Below are 18686 nucleotides of genomic sequence, written 5' to 3'. Positions count from 1 at the left end.
TTATTTTAAGGTTAAAATGTCAGGACATGTAATTTTTTGGGTTAAAAAAAATGGCCTCAAATCTACCCCAAAATCAACTTTTTAATTAGTTTACGAACCACAAATTTAATTAGTATTTTTTTTTTTAAATTGAAAAAAAAAAATTATAATTTTTTTATCACTCTTTTACAATTTTTCAGTGCCCTCAAAGTACCACAAAATCTCCTTTTTTCCTACTCTTTTTTTCTTTGCATTTTTTTAATTCATTTGAGATTAAACGAAAAAAAAATAGCTTTTTATAATTTTTTTTGCATTTTATAAAAAAAAAAACACAAATCAGCCATTTTCCTAATGCCCACAAAGCGGAGGTTTTCTATATGGTCCTGCTAACAAAATTATCAATTTTGGGGGGTCCAGGATGGTCTCCCCACTTTTTCATGCACTTCTCTCACATCGCATTTGGCAGTCAATTCGCAAACCTTCGCTGAGAGTACCGCAAATAGGCTTTTTTTTTGGATTGGAGAATTCTCTGGAGCGCACGTTCGTGCGAAGTATGCGAGTTTCATGAAACAAACTCGCTACTTGCAATTCGCACCTAATTGGAATGACCCCTAGTAGTGATAGTTGAAATACACTATATGGACAAAAGTATTTGGCCACACCAGACCCATTGCCACAGGTGTGTAAAAGCAAGCACTTAGCCATGCAGTCTCCATTTGCAAACATTTAAGAGATCAGTGACTTCAAGCGTGGTACTGTGATAGGATGCCACCTTTGCAATTAGACGGTTTGTGAAATTTCATCCGTGCTGGATATTTCACGGTCAACTATAAGTAATATTATTAGAAAGTAGAAGTGTTTAGGAATAGCAGCAACTCAGCCATGAAGAGGAAGACCACGTAAAATCACAGAGCGGGGTCAACGACTGCTAAGGCGCAAGGAGTGTAAAAGTCACCAACGCTCTGCTGATTTTATAGCTGAAGAGTACCAAACTTACACTGGCATTAACGTAAGCACAAACACTGTGCGGCGGGAGCTTAATGGAATGGGTTGCCATGGTCGCGCAGCTGCATGCAAGACTCACATCACCAAGTCCAATGCCAAGCGTCGGGGAGTGGTATAAAGCACACTGTGGAAACGTGCTCTGTGGTGATCAGATGGGCGAATCTGGGTTTGGCGAGTGCCAGGAAAACACTACCTGCCTGACTGTATTGTGCCAACTGTGAAGTTTGGTGGAGGAGGGATAATGGTATGGGGCTGTTTTTCAGGGTATGGGATAGGCCCCTTTTATCCAGTGAAGGGCAATCTTAATGCTTCAGCATACCAAGACATTTTGGACAATGCTATGCTTCCAACTTTGTGGCAACAGTTTGGAGAAGGTCCTTTTCTATTCCAACATGACTGTGCCCCAGTGCACAAAGCAAGGACATGGTTTAATAAGTTTGGTGTGGAAGAACATGATTGACCTGCACAGAGCCTTGACCTCAACCCCATTGAGCACCTTTGGGATGAACTGGAACGGAGATTGCGAGCCAGGCCTTCTCGTCCAACATCAGTGCCTGATCTAATAAATGCTCTACAGAATGAATGGGCACAAATTACCACAGAAACACTACAAAATCTTGTGGAAAGCCTTCCAAGAAGAGAGGAAGCTGTTATAGCTGCAAAAGGAGGATCAACTCCATATTAAAGTATATGTATTTGAAACCAACAGGGACTGTAATGAACTGTCATTACAGTCCCTGTTGGTGTAATGACCAAGCGTCCGAATACTTTTGTCCATATAGTGTAGGGGTGTGTGTAAGTGACTGTGACTAGCCTAAAGTACACGTGCTATCATAAATCAAACGTATGCCAACAATACATGAGCAGAAAAACCTGCAATGCACAGACTGCTGCTATTTAACATGCTCACGTTCTCATTGTAGCTGATCCTCATTCTGTTAGACAGGGGTCACTGCCACACATGCCCTGAGACGCTCATAGACATTGTTATCTAGGAGTCTGTGAACTTACAAATGTATTTCCTAAAAGAATCTTTCAGCAATTTTCAGACTGGCTGTGTTTTGCCAAACCAAACAATTTATTTATCGTATCTGTGTCAATTACAAGTTTTGACAATCCAGGAACAAGATCTACCTTCTGCCAAAATGGGCTCTAAGCGGCTGCATTGTGTGATGTCTTTATACGGTGCCCAAATCAAGGCAGATCAGGCAATGACTAGATCAAGGACAGCTTATAATCTAATAACCTTCGCCAACATTCTCTTTGGAAAGCTATGCAGGCCATAAATAGAGTTTTGTAAACCTGACGGTAAGTTAAAATAACACATTGCTTACCTTTTCACCGAATATCCTTTGGCAAATTCCATTTTTTGCAAGCTTCTCTTTCACTTGGCGCGTTAACTCGATTGTGTCCACCTCCTGGTACATGTAAACCTCGTACTGTTCAGGAGTTAGCGGAGGGACAGATGGTTTGGTTGGCTTGGCTATAGAGACTACCGGAGAAGAAGGCAGTGGACTATTTTGTGGTGTCTCGCTGCGGCTGGCTCCTGTCAGGCTGATTTCGGAGCTCTGCGAATAGGGAGATTCGGCATTGGGCCATTCCTTCCAATACTCTGAAGAAGAAGAGGGCCCCTGGAGCTGGTTCCGTTCTGACCTGTTCTGAGTGATTAGTTTTTCCTTTGTGCAGTTAGTCTCCTCAGTTTTTATGTCTTCAGATGAAGCAATGTTTCTCCTGTCATGTTGAACAGTGCTCCACCAATGGTCTTTCCAAACATTGCCCCTTCCCAGCTCATTTTTCACATGCCGTAACATGTTCTGCGTTGATTCTGCCATGCTATGAAGTTCTAACACTGACGTCTCCTGGGGTTCCTTTTTTACACTGGAAAGGTTTTGTAAGGTAGAGATACCAGAGTCTAAAACAGGTGTATGTTTCTTTAGGGACATAGTTAAAGGAGAGTAACTAGACACCGAAGAGACTGCAGTGGTGGAGATAATTTTAGGAGAAAGGATGGCAAGGTCAGCTTGGGATAAAGACGCCGTTTTTAAGGCAGGTTCAAAAGCAGCTTGCTGTGCCTCCATTTCCCGCCGCGCTTGTTGGAGAATGGATCGAATGGTATCATCAGAATTTCCACTGCTAGATGCTGAAGGGGGCTGAGCCGGCTCAACTGCAACAACAAAAAAAACCACAAGTGTTTTAACACAAGCAAAGTCCTAGGAAAGAGTTTATTGCTTAATAAATCGCATAGCAAAATGCCTGGATTGGTAACAATGGTATTTCTGTGTGTGCTCAAACTGATTATGGAGCTAATTGTACATAGATTACACAAATTGCTTGCAATGATACCAAACGACTGCGGATGTGATGAGGATGAACAATGATTTTGGGCTCGATGCTTATTCTACCCAATCAACCCTCCCGGACCTTTATTACATTGTTTTAAACTAATTTTAATCTTAAAAAAAAAAACAAGTGACAAATCGAGAGCATGACTCACTTATGGCAGTGGTTAGTGATTTAAATCTGCCCGTCCATAGACCTGTCACTCACTGCAGGGTCCCTAGACTACATGTCTTATTACTATGTCTGCAAATGTAATATGCAAACTGGCGACGCACATGCATATTTTATCAGCCAAGAAATAATTGGCAGACTATTACACAGGGTGTGGCCCAATCCTAAACTATCCAAATACAATTGATCAGCCTGATGTTATGTAAACCATAATGGTGGTGTAGTTTGACCAGTATTAGGTTTTTGGCTATGTTTGAAGTTCATCAAGGCCATGGAGGTCTACATGGTGTCCACCAAGCAGGCCGCGGAGTCACTGATATGAAATTTTGGTTTAAGCAAGTTCGCTCAGGATGCTTCACTGATCTGAAGGCACAGGCTAATATGTACCAGTGGGGGGCAGACAGAGCTCCAACGGAAGAGCGGTGAGTCGAAGGATCAACTATCACACTGCACCTGCACTGACAGTTACTAATTTCCTCCAAGCACAGTTTCATATGCCATGGTCTCCAATGCTGTTCTGCAGAGATTTCAGCTCGGCAATGATTTCTGTTCTTCACTGATGTAACTGTCTAAATACTCTATAAATGGATAGATAGATTCTTTTCAGGGCTAAAACCATGTTAGCAAACAGTGGGGTCCTTTTCAGGATCAATGGAATGGGGTTAAAGGCAAGGACAAATGAAGGTTGCAGATGTACTTCAAGGTCCATTCTTCAACCTGGGCAACCACAAGTATCAAAGCTAGTATAAAATAAAGGTTCTCCCATTTCTGAGAAATGTTTATCCTAAAATATTTTTTGAAACAAACCAGTTTTATGTAGTATTTAAAAAAAAAAAAAAGCAAAACAAGCAGGACAGTAGCTTTCACACATCATTATAAAGAGGAGTTTCTGTGACTTGTTGCTGCAGAGTTTAAGTAACCTGTGACTGCATCTCCCAATCAACTACAAGTCCCAGTAAGCCTGCCAACCCCGCATTCTTCCCTTTAGGCAGGCCTACTGTAACTGATTTACAGCCAATAAGAGTGAATGTAAGCCCTACCTTTAAATAAGTTGTAATGTCTCACTATCCATGTATTGGAGGCATAGGGGGGATAGACTTACCAGTCTTCAGCACCTGTAGCTCTCTCTTGGCTTGCTCTAGGATAGACTTAATGGCTTCATCTGAGCCAGTCTCTGAGGTTCTGATCCGTGTGGTAATATTTCCTACAGTGGCAATATTAGCAGAAAAATAACACATTTAGGTTTTTGCACATACAATAACAATGTGATGTATCTATAAAGCAAACATAAAACAGCACTGCATTCCAATTATAGCTTAATCTACTTACTTAACTGCACACTTCATGGTTAGCTAACCTGCTAGATTAGGAAAATGTTGGCATATTTCATTGTGTGATTTACCCCTCACTAAAGGATTTGAATCCAATCTGATTAATATGATCCAAAAGCAGCGATAACAGGTAGTTTATGCTAACGAGGGAACACTGGTGAATCTAGATGTGTATGTCTAGGTTTTCAGTGTAATATGGTTGTTACTGAGCAGTTGGACTGGAATGTGTGTGACCAACTATATTACTAAGCTACATATCCCATGATAACTTGACCAGCTGCTAAACCAAGAGAGTTTGGAACAAACCTATTAAAAGCATTAAACAAGTCTTTTGGCAATCAATGGGGGCGATTCAATTGTTATAGATGTCCCCTACTGGGCGGTTATACGAATTGGCGCCAGACAGAGCAATTAAATTGTTGCTCTGTTTGGATGGCTAAAGCTGAGGGGGAGGGACGTCAACACTCCTTCTCACAGCCTGCTGAGCTGTCTAAAGTCACTTTTTGGGGCGCCCAAACCACTTCTTTAGACAGGTTTAGCCGCTGTGCACGGGTAAACCCGCTGCTTGTGGCCGTGATAACTACTAATAGGCGCCCTAACAGAGAAACAATTGAATTGCTCCTTCGGGCGCCTATTAGTATAGACACCCAGCAGGGGGAGTCTATAATATTTTAACCATGGCATGTATTTGCTCTACTACATAATGCCTTCTGTGAACTGGAGGAAACCTGCCTGGGAGAAGGTAGAGAACACTGAATAAAATATGGTTTCTTGGGAGAATCCAGCTTATTCTTCTGCTTACTTCATAGTGTACAAAATGGTGTGTAACAAAGCAAAAACCGTAACAGGATAGGCGACTGCGGTTTGCCACTTAATCATTTATCCCTGTTTACCTAACTTTGCTCATCACTTCCCTTAATGTACAGGGAAATATGCTGGTGCTATTTAATGTGCAATATCATAACCATTTAAACAGAGCGTAATTGGTGCTGCTATGCTTTTCATAAGGGAACTGTCAATCAAGGAAAGTCGATTAAAGCGCTAAGTGCTCTGTCTCTCCAAACTGAAGTTTGTTGGAAACAGGATATTGAACAAATCAACAAATGCAGGATATTTGGCCAGACTGTAAAATAGGTTTGCCAAGTTTCGATCAAGTATAAACTATTTTTAGAAATGACGGATTTAAACTCGGCTGGAAATGCTAATGAGCTGTAATAGTATATCGTCTTTAGAGGGCCATGCCAAAGCACAGCACTGATCAGTGGGGATGTACAGATACTCTAAATGTCAGTGCATCATATAACATGTAGTGGAGATATGTAACATGACTGATGAGGAGTGAGGACAGGACTCTCTTGTGATTCCTCGTGCCAGACAATCTGTTTCTATTACTTGATGCACAGATTCAGTAAGCTGGGATAATATGGCAGCCAAGCAGCAGAGAGATCAGGGTGATTTCCACGGTATTGGTGGGAAAAAGGATGGGGTGGATGTGCTATAAGTGGGGTGCTGAGCATCTAATGGTCACTATTAGAAGCCAGAGCCACAATCCTCATGTCAAATTATGGTAAACAATGGGTGCAACTGGGACAGGGGCCTATGGTATTAGAGTTGCAGATGCAACAGGTTATAAGTTATTTCATCATGTTTCCCTGACAACATCACAATTATAATTGCACATTTTAATTTAATTGATTTTTTAATTAATGGTTAAGCACAGTTATTTTTCTATACATATGGCGCAGAGTACAACAGGAGAAATTAGACCCATTGAGTTTGGGACTAAAGGAAGTCAGAGGGAACAAGTGCTGGAGGCAGAACTACACACTAGTCCAAAACTGTTTGTGCAAAGGGCTACAAATGTTTTTAGATATTCTTTTAGCATAAGATAATTTTTTTAATAGCTTCCACTATTGTATAAACTCTGATCCCACTGTACCCATTTCTATTTTTTCATTATTGTAAGGAACACAGTGAAGGTTGGCCCTCAAAGCTCTGCAGCTGGGACAGACACAGTAAAAGGGGCCTAAGACATACCTTCCAACAATTATCCAGGAAAAATTTGGGACAAAACAAGACCCGCAAAAACAACACTTCCATCTCGCATAATCCCAGACGACACTTTGACCAACCACATTAACTTTCCAAATAAGCCCCACACACTTTCAAGGTCTGCGAATCAGGTCAGGCCCAGGGTGTGCAAAATAATTAATATCCTATTCTGGAGGCTGACATCCGAATCATGAGAGCAGATGGTGTGTTTCAGAAACGATTTGCCAGTACGGACTACTACGGACACTATTGTGCTTCATTGCTATTAGTGAAATTGTTATTATACTGGTAGAATATTACTCCAACTGCTGTGCAGTTACAAGTATTCCAGGACATACAGTATTATGTGATATATTACTACTGCTGGTGAAAGTGGCTATATCTTGTTAATATGAAGGGACTGCAGACGTCCAATCACATGGAACTTAAAGTTCAGGGAAGTAAGTTCTCTTGCAACACCACTAGCTGTAGGAACTGTAACTGTGTATAAACACTGTTATTTCACAGCACAAGTACAAACTGTCTGATTAAGTTCCAATAGCATTTATATTTGTTGTGTGGGCTAGTACTGTGAAGCAGTCAATGGCTCATGTAAATGAAACCTCCAAAATGGAGCAGGATGTCTGCACCTGAATTAAACTGTACTCAAAAAAAATATCTTGAATGGAAGGGCAATGCAGTGCCACCTGGTGGTTAGAATTACAGATATTTTTATTATCACTTAACATCTCCCAGGCAATATTTCTCTGCTTGGGGGATTGCAAGCAAATGAAATTCACGCCAACACCCGTAAACATACAATGCTGACTGGCACATTATCTGACATTTCTGTTTCACTGTACACGTTTGATAAAAATTTATTTCTACATAGCAAATGAGTATTGGGAGTTATTTATAAAGTGTCGGATATCAAATTAATCAGAAGTGTCTCCTGGTGCATCCTAGTCGCAGCGCACTGCGACAAACTATTTTCCAGCAAAAAAAGGTTGTATGGGACATATCGTGCTGCATGACATATTGAAGCTAGATGAGCAAGGACACATTTAAATATGTACCTGGTAAGGAGGAAGGTTAGTGTATACTAGGTTAGGAGGAAAGGCTAGTGTACACCAGGTGAGGAGGAAGGGATAGTGTATACCAGGTGAGGAGGAAGGGCTAGTGTATACCAGGTCATGCTTACCTACTATTCACAAACACTCTTCGGGAGCAGCTCGGAGAGGAAATGCTGCACTCAGCTTTGGGGGAGCAGGGCCAGACTGTAGACATCATTAGGCCCTGCCCATTCCCTCTGGACCCGCAAATTTCCCTTACAATCTCCCCATCCTGCCCACTTCACTAGGAAGTGGGCGGGATGCGGGAGGTCTGCCTACTCTGTCGGGGGTGCAGGGGGCTACCCGAAAAATCGTGAGATTCCCGCAACCTTCGGGAGAGTTGGCAAGTATGTACCAGGATAGGAGGAAGGGCTAGTGTATAGCAGGTTAGGAGGAAGGGCTAGTGTACACCAGGTTAGGAAGAAGGTCTAGTGCAGGCCTGGCCAATCTGTGGCTCTCCAGCTGTTGTGAAACTACAAGTACCAGCATGACCTGCCACCGTTTTGCTATTAGCGAATGCTGGGACTTGTAGTTTTGCAACAGCTGGAGAGCTACAAGTTGGACAGGCCTGGTCTAGTGTATACCAGGTTAGGAGGTAGGGTTGGAGTGTAGCAGGTTAGGAGGAAGGGCTAGTGTTTAGCAGGTTAGGAGGAAGGGCTAGTGTTTAGCAGGTTAGGAGGAAGAGCTGGAGTATAGCAGGTTAGGAGGAAAGGCTGGAGTATAGCAGTTTAGGAGGAAGGGCTAGTGTATACCAGGTTAGGAGGTAGGGCTAGTGTATAGCAGGTTAGGAGGAAGGGCTAATGTATAGCAGGTTAGGAGGAAGGGCTGCAGTATAGCAGTTTAGGAGGAAGAGCTAGTGTATAGCAGGTTAGGAGGAAGGGCTAGTGTTTAGCAGGTTAGGAGGAAAGGCTAATGTATAGCAGGTTAGGAGGAAGGGCTGGAGTATAGCAGGTTAGGAGGAAAGGCTAGTGTATAGCAGGTTAGGAGGAAGAGCTAGTGTATAGCAGGTTAGGAGGAAGGGCTGGAGTATAGCAGGTTAGGAGGAAGGGCTAATGTATAGCAGGTTAGGAGGAAGGGCTGGAGTATAGCAGGTTAGGAGGAAAGGCTGGAGTATAGCAGGTTAGGAGGAAGGGCTGCAGTATAGCAGTTTAGGAGGAAGGGCTAGTGTATACCAGGTTAGGAGGTAGGGTTGGAGTATAGCAGGTTAGGAGGAAGAGCAGTTTAGGAGGAAGGGCTAGTGTATAGCAGTTTAGGAGGAAGGGCTAGTGTATAGCAGTTTAGGAGGAAGGGCTAGTGTATAGCAGTTTAGGAGGAAGGGCTAGTGTATAGCAGGTTAGGAGGAAGAGCTAGTGTATAGCAGGTTAGGAGGAATGTTTACTATACAACAATTAAAAGGAGGGTTATTGTATACCAGTTAGAACAAGGGTTCATATACACCAGTTAGCAGGAGGGTTCATGTATACTAACTAGGAGGAAAGTTAGTATATACTAATTGGGAGGAGGGTTACTGTATACTAACTAAGGGAGGGGTTTAGTGTATACTAATTGAGAGGAGGATTAGTTTATATCAGGGATAGCCAACCTTGGTCCTCGAGAGCTACCAACAGTTCACGTTCTCCAGGTCACCCAGCAGGTGCACAGGTGTAGTAATTACTCACTGATACATTTGAAAAGAACCACAGGTGGAGCCAATTATTTCACCTGTGATTCTGTGAGGAGACCTGGAAAATATACACTGTTGTTAGCTCTCGAGGACCAGGGTTGGCTATCCCTGGTCTATATTAATGGAAGGACACTGCATTGCGCTTCCAGTCAAGCTATTTATTTTTTCGTACAAATCGGTGAAATCCAACATGTTGGATTTCACTGATTTGCCGATTACGATTAAAATATATGAATGTGATCAGCAAATCAGGCTTTTTTCACATGTAGAATTTCGCAGATTCCCCGATGAATCGGCAATTATCCATGACCACTGGTTGGCATTTCCGATTGGCGGTTCCGGTACGATTGGGAGATCGTGTATGGCTCTGTAGGTATATGGGGCCCTTTAGTGTATACTAATTAGGAGGAGGGTTAGAAGAAACCAATTAGGAGAAGGGTTAGTGTATAATACTGTAATATTTTCCAGATGATCCAGTGACCACAGATTACTGTTAGATTGCAATAAGTGAAGTAAGCTACATACTTCTTCAGCTTAATAAACATAACTGGCTATACTAATTTTACCAGAATATACTATTTATTATTATGTTATTTGTGACAAAATCATGTTTACCAGTTTCAGATAATAGCGCAGACTTGTACAAGCTACATTATAGTAAATCAAGGTTTTAAGTAAAAATGTATTAGCGGTATTAGTAATTAGTTTTTTCTTTGAAGAGTGTCTCATTATTAAATGAGTTACAAGGTAATTTTGTATTTTACCGTCAATAAAACGGGAACATTATCAGAATGCTGTAAGCGTATACAGACATTTAACATTTACACGAGCAGTTTAGCTACAAAATATGCTGACCAATATACATTTAAATTCCAAGTTTATTGTTGCATTTACTTATTCCTTAATGTTCCCGTATTGTCAGCATAATGAGCACTAAATGTACAAAGCAAAATTGCTGCATGGAAAAGTGCTGCTAGAAACATTCATAAATACATGTCAAACATTCCATTAACAATAAGGCTGTGATTCTATTTAAATCACATTTCCTGCAGTTATTCCATTGAAAGATTGTGAAAGGACCTTCTGCAAGTATATACTGCATAACCCACAACAGTCTCGATTTAGATCCATGTTGGTCAATGGATCTGGGGGTGTGGTCTGAATAAAATTGTGATATTTGATAAACTGGGACATGACCAATATCTGTCCAAACATTTTCCCTGGAATGTTGGCATGTATGGTAACAAAGGACGATAACCTGGCACTCTGCTAAATAGCAAAGTTACAATCATTTTTTCAAACAGTGGGTACAATTATGACAAAGTCGGTGGATTTGATATACAAGCTGGTGGTTATAAGTACACAGGTGTAATCATAGCCATGACTACATTCAACAAGCAGTCATGGTATATTAGAGTTTAATATCCCAAACAGAACTAAAAACAGAACTAAAATATATTTTAATAATATATCATTTTAAGTAGCCATCAAGAATTCGGTTGTCATGGCTCCGGTTTTACTTTTGGGCTGTGCTTACTATCAAGTCAGGTTCTCATAGTAGCTACCACTCAATAAATGTCAATGACATACAGCAGTGGTTCCCAAACTGTGCCCCGTGGCACCCTGGGGTGCCTCGGGACACCTGCTGGAGTGCCTCAAGATGGTGGGGCCAGCACCAAATCCAATTTTTTATGGTCAATGTAATGTAAATATGTGGGCAAACAAAAGCGCAAGATAAACAGAAAAAAGATTGCGCTGCTGTTGCTGTATAATGGAGTATACTTGATTGATCCACGTGACAACTTCTCTGAATCGCAAATTATTTATTGTGCATACAATAAAATAGACATATTAAAAGATATAATATCTGTACATTTATTCCAGTTCTAGCTGTCACAGTATTTATAACCAATTTGTTGTTGTTTTTATATGGAGATATTATATCTTTTAATATGTCTATTTTATTGTATGCACAATAAATAATTTGCGATTCAGAGAAGTTGTCACGTGGATCAATCAAGTATACTCCATTATACAGCAACAGCAGCGCAATCTTTTTTCTGTTTATCTTGTAGTTTTTGTTGTGTCAGTCCAGCAACTGACATTAAGGTATGCTGCGCTGGTACTAGTATATATACATTTCCATATACAGTAGTATACCATCAATATTGTTTCTATTACGATTGTTATTTAAGGAGCGCTAGGTAGGAATTGAGATCTCAAGATCTCAACTCTTTTTTTCTTCAAACAAAAGCGCAAACCTTTCCTCCACCGCATTACTGAACCTAAGGATGACAGGTCAGCACAATTTACTTCACATTTTTTTCTGAATTTATCAACAACAAACTTAAACTTAGGGGTGCTGTGAAAACAATTTGGGAACCACTGACACACAGGATATAAAGATACACTATTAAAGCCCTATATCAAGGCATAAATATAGGTTTTCAATTCCAATATAGTTGCCCTTTATTTGATGTTTTTCTCTGACCTAGAAGCAAGCCAATTTAGAAAGATATACAGTTGTGTAATAATCCTGCGAGAAAACAGTGTCTGAGAGCCCGTGTTTTATACTTACTACAGCTGTTTTTCTATCAGATTCCAGGCCAGAATCAAAATGCCACTGTTTGGTAACACAGAATAGACTGGAGGCAGAACGGATGGCTACATACATAGAAACACCTGCATGTGACGTACCTTCAGACCCATTTCTTCTTTTCGGTACTTCCTGAAATAGTCTGTTCAGGTTCTGGCCTGGATTCTCTGTTGAAAAACAAGTTTGGTAAGAACAAAACGATCGGGGGATGTCAGATTTTTAATGTCATGGGCTAAAATAAGTACATGAAAAGATGGAACATCTGATGTTGATGAACTCAAATATTTGATCTGAGCACAGGTGGTTCTTTTAGATACATGCAACATAAACCCTCCTAAATCTCCAATGACATTGCTTATCTCATTGAAAGCTTTGTATTAATTTTCATGAGGAAAAGCTACAGGGGCTCACGCTGTACACACCGTATTGTACAGGATGCGCCTAGGACCGGTAACACAAGTAAAAGGTCTATCTGATATAATACACTCCAGAGCCAACTTGTGAATTAATGTACAGCATACAAAACTGCATACATTAATACAAGCCAATAATGTGTGTGTTCCGGGTGTCAACAAATTAATTTCACTAGAAACACTTTCATAATAAAGAGTAAACTAACCTGTAAAAGTTTCAGAAGTTTATTAGATTATGAGTGGTTTGAGATAAGGTCTGGAGACCCTTTCCTGAACACAGGATCCATTGGAAGGACACTGTAGTGTGTCTATTACGATCTACACACATATTCTGCAACTGGTCAATGTGACAATATAAGGAGGAGTCTCCTTTGTGTTTATTTGACTTTCAACCTTTACGTGGTCACATCACTTCTAATAACCTTATAGTTATATAGTTTATCTAAGGACCTCTTATTTGTAACGAGGTAAGGGGGGGTGGGGGGATTTGGGATTTGCTTATACCGTTCACACATAAATTTCACGGGTAAATCTCACACTTTTCATTGACTTATTAGCAGAATAGTAAATGGAATTTAATCTGCTGACAAAAAAAAAAAAAAAAGTTACGTCAACATATTTTGGTGTCACTTAAGGATCCCATACATCGATGCCGCAATTTCCCGATCCCCCCATGCCGGTCAAAACCAGGGAATTTCTGCATGTTAAAATTCCCTGATTTACCAATCCCGATCATTTTTTGGTTGGGATCGGCAGATCAGGGAAATCCAGATGCCCAGACCCAGGTGTCGGGGGATCGGGGAATTTGCGGCAATCAGTCACATATGTATGGGCTCCTTTACTGTTTAAGACGGAAATGGTTCTATTTTTATATTATAAACAGCTCTCCAGCCACTGACACCTCTATAGGTGCTCGTTCTGAAGTATAATTCCATTAACATTACTTGCTATAAGTGTAGTCTGCTCCCCTATAGTAGTTAACTGCAAAACTAATATGAACATTGCTACGCGGGACAGGCCAATGTCTTCCTAAAAGTATACAACACAGTCAAGATTTCATGGTCAAACATACAATACAAAAATTAAAATTCATATATGAAAAAGCACGTGTAACTATATTTTTTTTATATTCACACATATCACATACCATAAGATAACAAGTTGTTGGAAATTTATTATCAACAATAAATTTAATGCATTATAATTTGTAATATTTTTAAATACACATTAGCTTCCTTTGCTTAAAAATATATATATAATTTACCTGTACAAAATAAAAATAATGATTTGAATTTTCATTAATGCAAAAACTGTCATTGCTTTGGTTAGTAATTTTAGCAGTGACAAATGACTGAGATCGCAATCTATTAGTATACTAATTTCTAAAGTGACAAGTTTTTAACTCACCTGCACAATTTTCAAAATTTGAAAGGGAATCTTTAAAAAAAAGAAAATGAAAAAAATGCTGCCGAATATTTTTGAATGAGGTTTGGCTGTTTATTTTTGAAACCAGATATCCATCAATCTAGAACCCTGAAAGGTCAGGTTGGTTCCTGGAGTTGGCTGACTACATGCTACAATATTTAGTCTAACGCTGCCAATCATTTTCATAACTATAAGGTACCAAGGGGGTGACGACCTACAATTTCACCTATGTTGTGCTCCCTACCAGCAATATTTAAAATGAGAAACTAGGTTTCTGTGCATATCTGTAAATGAACGGCTGAAGAATGAAATTATTTGAGGCTGTGATGAGTTCTAAATGATCATTACACAATAATTAGGAAAACGGCACTCACCTCTCTGTCTGCCTTGTATACTCCTCAGCGCAAGGATGTTCTGCTCATCCGATAGGAACTGCTTCATCTTGTGGAAAGGCTCCTTTCCTCGTACAGTTAATTTATTCCATGGTTTGGGCCTGGCCAGTATCTCGCTCACTGACCCCTGCGATAGTCCCAGTACATAATGTCCAAAGATACGTTGTCCAATATTGTGCTTGATCAACTGCTCTTTCACTTGACGTGCAATTTCTGCAGTGTCTATGTCTTCGCCTTCCGAGACGCTCCCTGCGCTCTCTGACTGGCTTGGTGAAGGAGCCATGCCATTTACATCCGGGCTTGGCTGTTGTAAAGGACTTTGGGAAGATATGGAGTTTGTGCTGAAGTGACCTGTTGAGAAAAGCATGCTTGTGCTTCCTGCTTCCTGCATTGCCTTGGAGTAGAAGGACTGCATAAGCTGTCGCTGGAGAAGTGAATTTAGTGCAAATTTTCCTGTGGAGGCCAAGGGCAAAGAAGGGCTTGCAATGGATGAGCTGAAAAAGTCTTGGTTTAAACCCGTTGGTGAGAACTGGTGTGTACCATTTGTATTGGAAGCCTGCTCCCCTGTGTTGCGGAGCAACTGAGAGGGAGGAGAGGCTGGCAAGGTCGCAGGGCGCTGAGTTTCATGCTGGTCTTTCCCTTTTCTCCTGGCTGACCCTACAAGAAAGGTCAAACATAATGCATTATGGGGGGATTAAAAAGGGAAAAAACAAGATAAAAACGAAATGTTTGCCCCACAAAGTGAAAAAAAAACTGCATTTTTTTTTTTTTTTTTTTAAAGAGGGCCAATTAGGTTTTTAAATTGAATTTTCAGTAAGCCAAACTAGGCCCCCAAAACAAACAACATGCATTTCATGTTTGTACCTTTCTTGTACAGTTTATTGCAGCCTGGAGAACACCTATGGCAGATAATTGCATTTCACCTCTTAAATACAAATCACTGTGTCATACATACAAGATGTCATGTCTTGCGGTCCTGAACAATGGCATAGTCTTTTACATACAAATTCAAGTCAATGGGTGGCCCACAACAAACATTTACCCTCCAGAGCAAGCTAGTGCTGCAGTTTATAATAAACCAATCTTTTAATGTCATTTCCCAAACATCTTAGCAATGAAACAAAGTATTATAGTTTTCAGGAATCAGTCTAAGCAGTAATGCCCCCATCCACGTGGACATACTTCTAATGCTTTTAATGAAAAATAATCATAGAAGAATTAGCTGGAGCAACGCTACGCTGGGCACCACAACAATTAGCAATGAGAGGACCACGCTGATCTGTGCAGGAGAGAACGGCACTGTACGTGTGGAACCAAACACCAGGCTACAACCACAACAACTCATTTGCATTATGTCTGTTAATTAGACAGATAAGAAGAGTTATCACCATGTATTCAAGAACTGCTTTTAACATCATCTCACCTTCCCTCGCATGGCAGAGGAGGGAGAAAACAAGCTTGTAATACGTTGCTATAATAGCTTGCAAAGCTGCCATTTACTAAGGCAATTAGTCTTTTTATTTTTTAAACAGTGCCACAGAGGTCTTCAAGATGCATCCTATTCTTCAGCTTACACTCTTTACAAGTCAGACAATACATGTGTATTCAGTTATTCATTAATCTTGCTGTCAGGTGTCTCTAACACAGCTTTTCACAGCACATTCATTGTTGTCACTTAGTGAATTCAGCAAAACAAACTTACCGCTCAGGTCGCTGTTGGTAATACGCAGCGTGGCGTTCTCTGACTGCAGAGACCGGTTCTTCTCCAGTAACAGAACCTCCAATGGTTTTGATGCATCCTAAAAGAACACGTTGATTAATAATTAACAACTAGATTTAGGTAGCAATTCTCAACAGGTTATTTTTGATTAAACTTGCAATTAAAGATTGACTAGAACAAGGTGTCTAGGATATTCCAGGCATCTATGTACCACAGCCTCACTTCTAGGTATACACTAGAATATATTGGAAACGTTTCACATACTGTATGTCAAATTGCAGCAAAAAAACCACTGAAAACAGGTCAGTAGATGAATGGGTCTTCGTTGTAAGAAAGATTTATATTCAGAATAGAACAGTTTAATATTCATGCATTTGAATATATTGATTACAGTTAATTTCTTAACAAGTTATCAAAAATACTTAGGAATCCACAGTACAATCCTATGCGATCCAGGAAAAGCACAATGAAAAAAACATTAGTCTCCTATCTGGCAATATTTTAAAACCCGCGGTATGCACTTTACCTGTACGCTCGATCCTTCAGATGGGACAAACTCCATGGATTTCAGAATACTAGACAAGGAACAGGGAAAGGTTATTTTCTAGTTTTACAAATCTAAAAAACAGCAGCCACATAATCATCTCGGCTCAACATTCTTGGAAAACTAGTCCCGGTAACTTTCCTGACTCACTCCTTAGCATAGTAATCGGATAATGAATCAGAACACCAGTCTGTCCCTAAATAAAATACATCTTTCTTATGGGTCATTTAAATAATGCATATCTCGTTCCCAGAAGGCCGTATCACGGCATAAAATTAAATGTTAATAAGGATATAACATTTGAAGCTGTCAGAAAGTGTATACATTTGTTGGTAGTGTAGCTGCAAGGGAGTTAGATTAGCATAACAGTCCTAGTTAAGCAACACTGTTGTTCATAGATCTCCATTTTAAAGGGTATTCAAAGGAAGCAAATTATCTGAGTGAAGGTGGATCCTTTAATGGACTAAAGAGATTCTTGAACATTTCATGTTTAAAAACAGGAAAAATAATTATTATATAGGTTATTATCTGTACACGGCGCATGGTAATTTAATGCATACCTGTTGGTTGTGAACTGACCAAAATTCATGAAAATGCAGAAAGTAAATGGATAAGGAACAAATGACTTCCCTGAGGCAAGGATGACATGTCTGGGGGGAGCCATTTTGTGGGCTGCCCCAATATAAATTAGAATGCAGCCTAAGTGATACTCAATTCGTGGATTTCGAAGTCCTCTCCAACCTTAACACAAGTACATCAACTGCTCCTTAAGAATTTGTATTTTGATTGATACTCGACCCTCCCTGACATAGAAAAAGGTGTTACACGCTTCTATTACAAATGGAGCCAATATAGAACAACCTTATCGACAGAAACCCAGGCACAGATATTTAACATTTTCCAGAATACAGATTGGTATTTGCATAAAAAAAAATGATTGAATCCTTCTGAAATAATACAATTTTATTCATGGAGGTATGATATATTAACTAAACTGATTAGAAGAGTCTAAGTTGCGACTCTTAGGGAATTGATGAGACCCTGCGAGAAACATTTAGACGTGATGTTACTTTCTTTTTTTTTCCTTTTTAATTTCTTTTAGTTACTGTTGTCCTATTTTTCTTTCTTTTCTCCTCTCTCTAAATTATCATTTTTAGTTTTATTAACAGATATTCAAAACTGTTTGATATGGTGGCGATCAATTAATAATTAGACATGTAGAATTGATATTTTATATTTTTCTTAATCTTGTATGGAAGAAGAATTATACAGTATTGCTATGAAACATTATTAGCGTTGTTCTTTGCATTTGATTTAATATATATCTTTTACATATGTTGATGTTCCATGATACATGTTCAATGTTCTCTTTTTTTCTGTATTGAATATACTTTATTATGAAAAACCAATAAATATATATTACAAAAAAAAAAAGAATGCAGCCTAAAACTCATACTTGCCAAATCTGGCAAATTCCTCTCTGGGGGTTCTCTGGTAACGAAGGGCCTGGTGGGTGGGGTGCCGCAAATCTCATTGTGAAGCTGGGGGCAGGGCTGCGGTTCATAGTGAATCACGTCATCATTGCCCGCCCACTTTTGTCAGTAAGCGTTGGGAGTCACCAGGTTGTGGGAAAATTGCCCATTTTTCTGGAATCTCCTGGAGGCAAGTATGCTATAAATTCAAAACTGAGGCACAAGGCCCAATCAATTCACTATGATGCACCAACATGCAAATGTTTTTCTGCAGTTGTTTTCCTTTTTTTAAACTATGTACGTAGATGTATCTGTTTTATGTATAAATGAAAACTGTGAAGAACTATACTTTTTTCAGGTCAGTTACAGTAATGGATATTAATAAAAGGCATATAACTCATAAGGACTGTGATTGCAACTGTGCTAGAGACACCCGCAGTCACTGGCATTTCCGATGTAACTTTCTGATTGCATATTATGAGCGAAGGAACC

At 39.8% G+C, this 18686-nt stretch overlaps 1 protein-coding gene across 1 annotated transcript in view; it reads right to left on the bottom strand.

Moving 5' to 3' along the window:
* Nucleotides 1–18686, bottom strand: part of CUX1 (cut like homeobox 1) — a 362119-nt gene that overhangs the window by 63972 nt on the left and 279461 nt on the right. Inside the window, exons 13-18 of the mRNA XM_088454694.1 lie at nt 16705–16753; nt 16161–16257; nt 14441–15115; nt 12330–12395; nt 4598–4699; nt 2319–3148 (exon numbers count right to left, since the gene is read on the bottom strand). Of these exons, the coding sequence (XP_088310820.1) occupies nt 2319–3148; nt 4598–4699; nt 12330–12395; nt 14441–15115; nt 16161–16257; nt 16705–16753 (1819 nt within the window). The remainder of the gene's footprint in view (nt 1–2318; nt 3149–4597; nt 4700–12329; nt 12396–14440; nt 15116–16160; nt 16258–16704; nt 16754–18686) is intronic.

Source organism: Taudactylus pleione, unplaced genomic scaffold, assembly GCF_031769625.1.
Source record: "Taudactylus pleione unplaced genomic scaffold, aTauple2 ptg000040l, whole genome shotgun sequence".
NCBI classification, from domain to species: Eukaryota; Metazoa; Chordata; class Amphibia; order Anura; family Myobatrachidae; genus Taudactylus; species Taudactylus pleione.
Note: the sequence above shows the minus strand (reverse complement) of the source record. Positions and strands in the feature narration are given on the sequence as shown.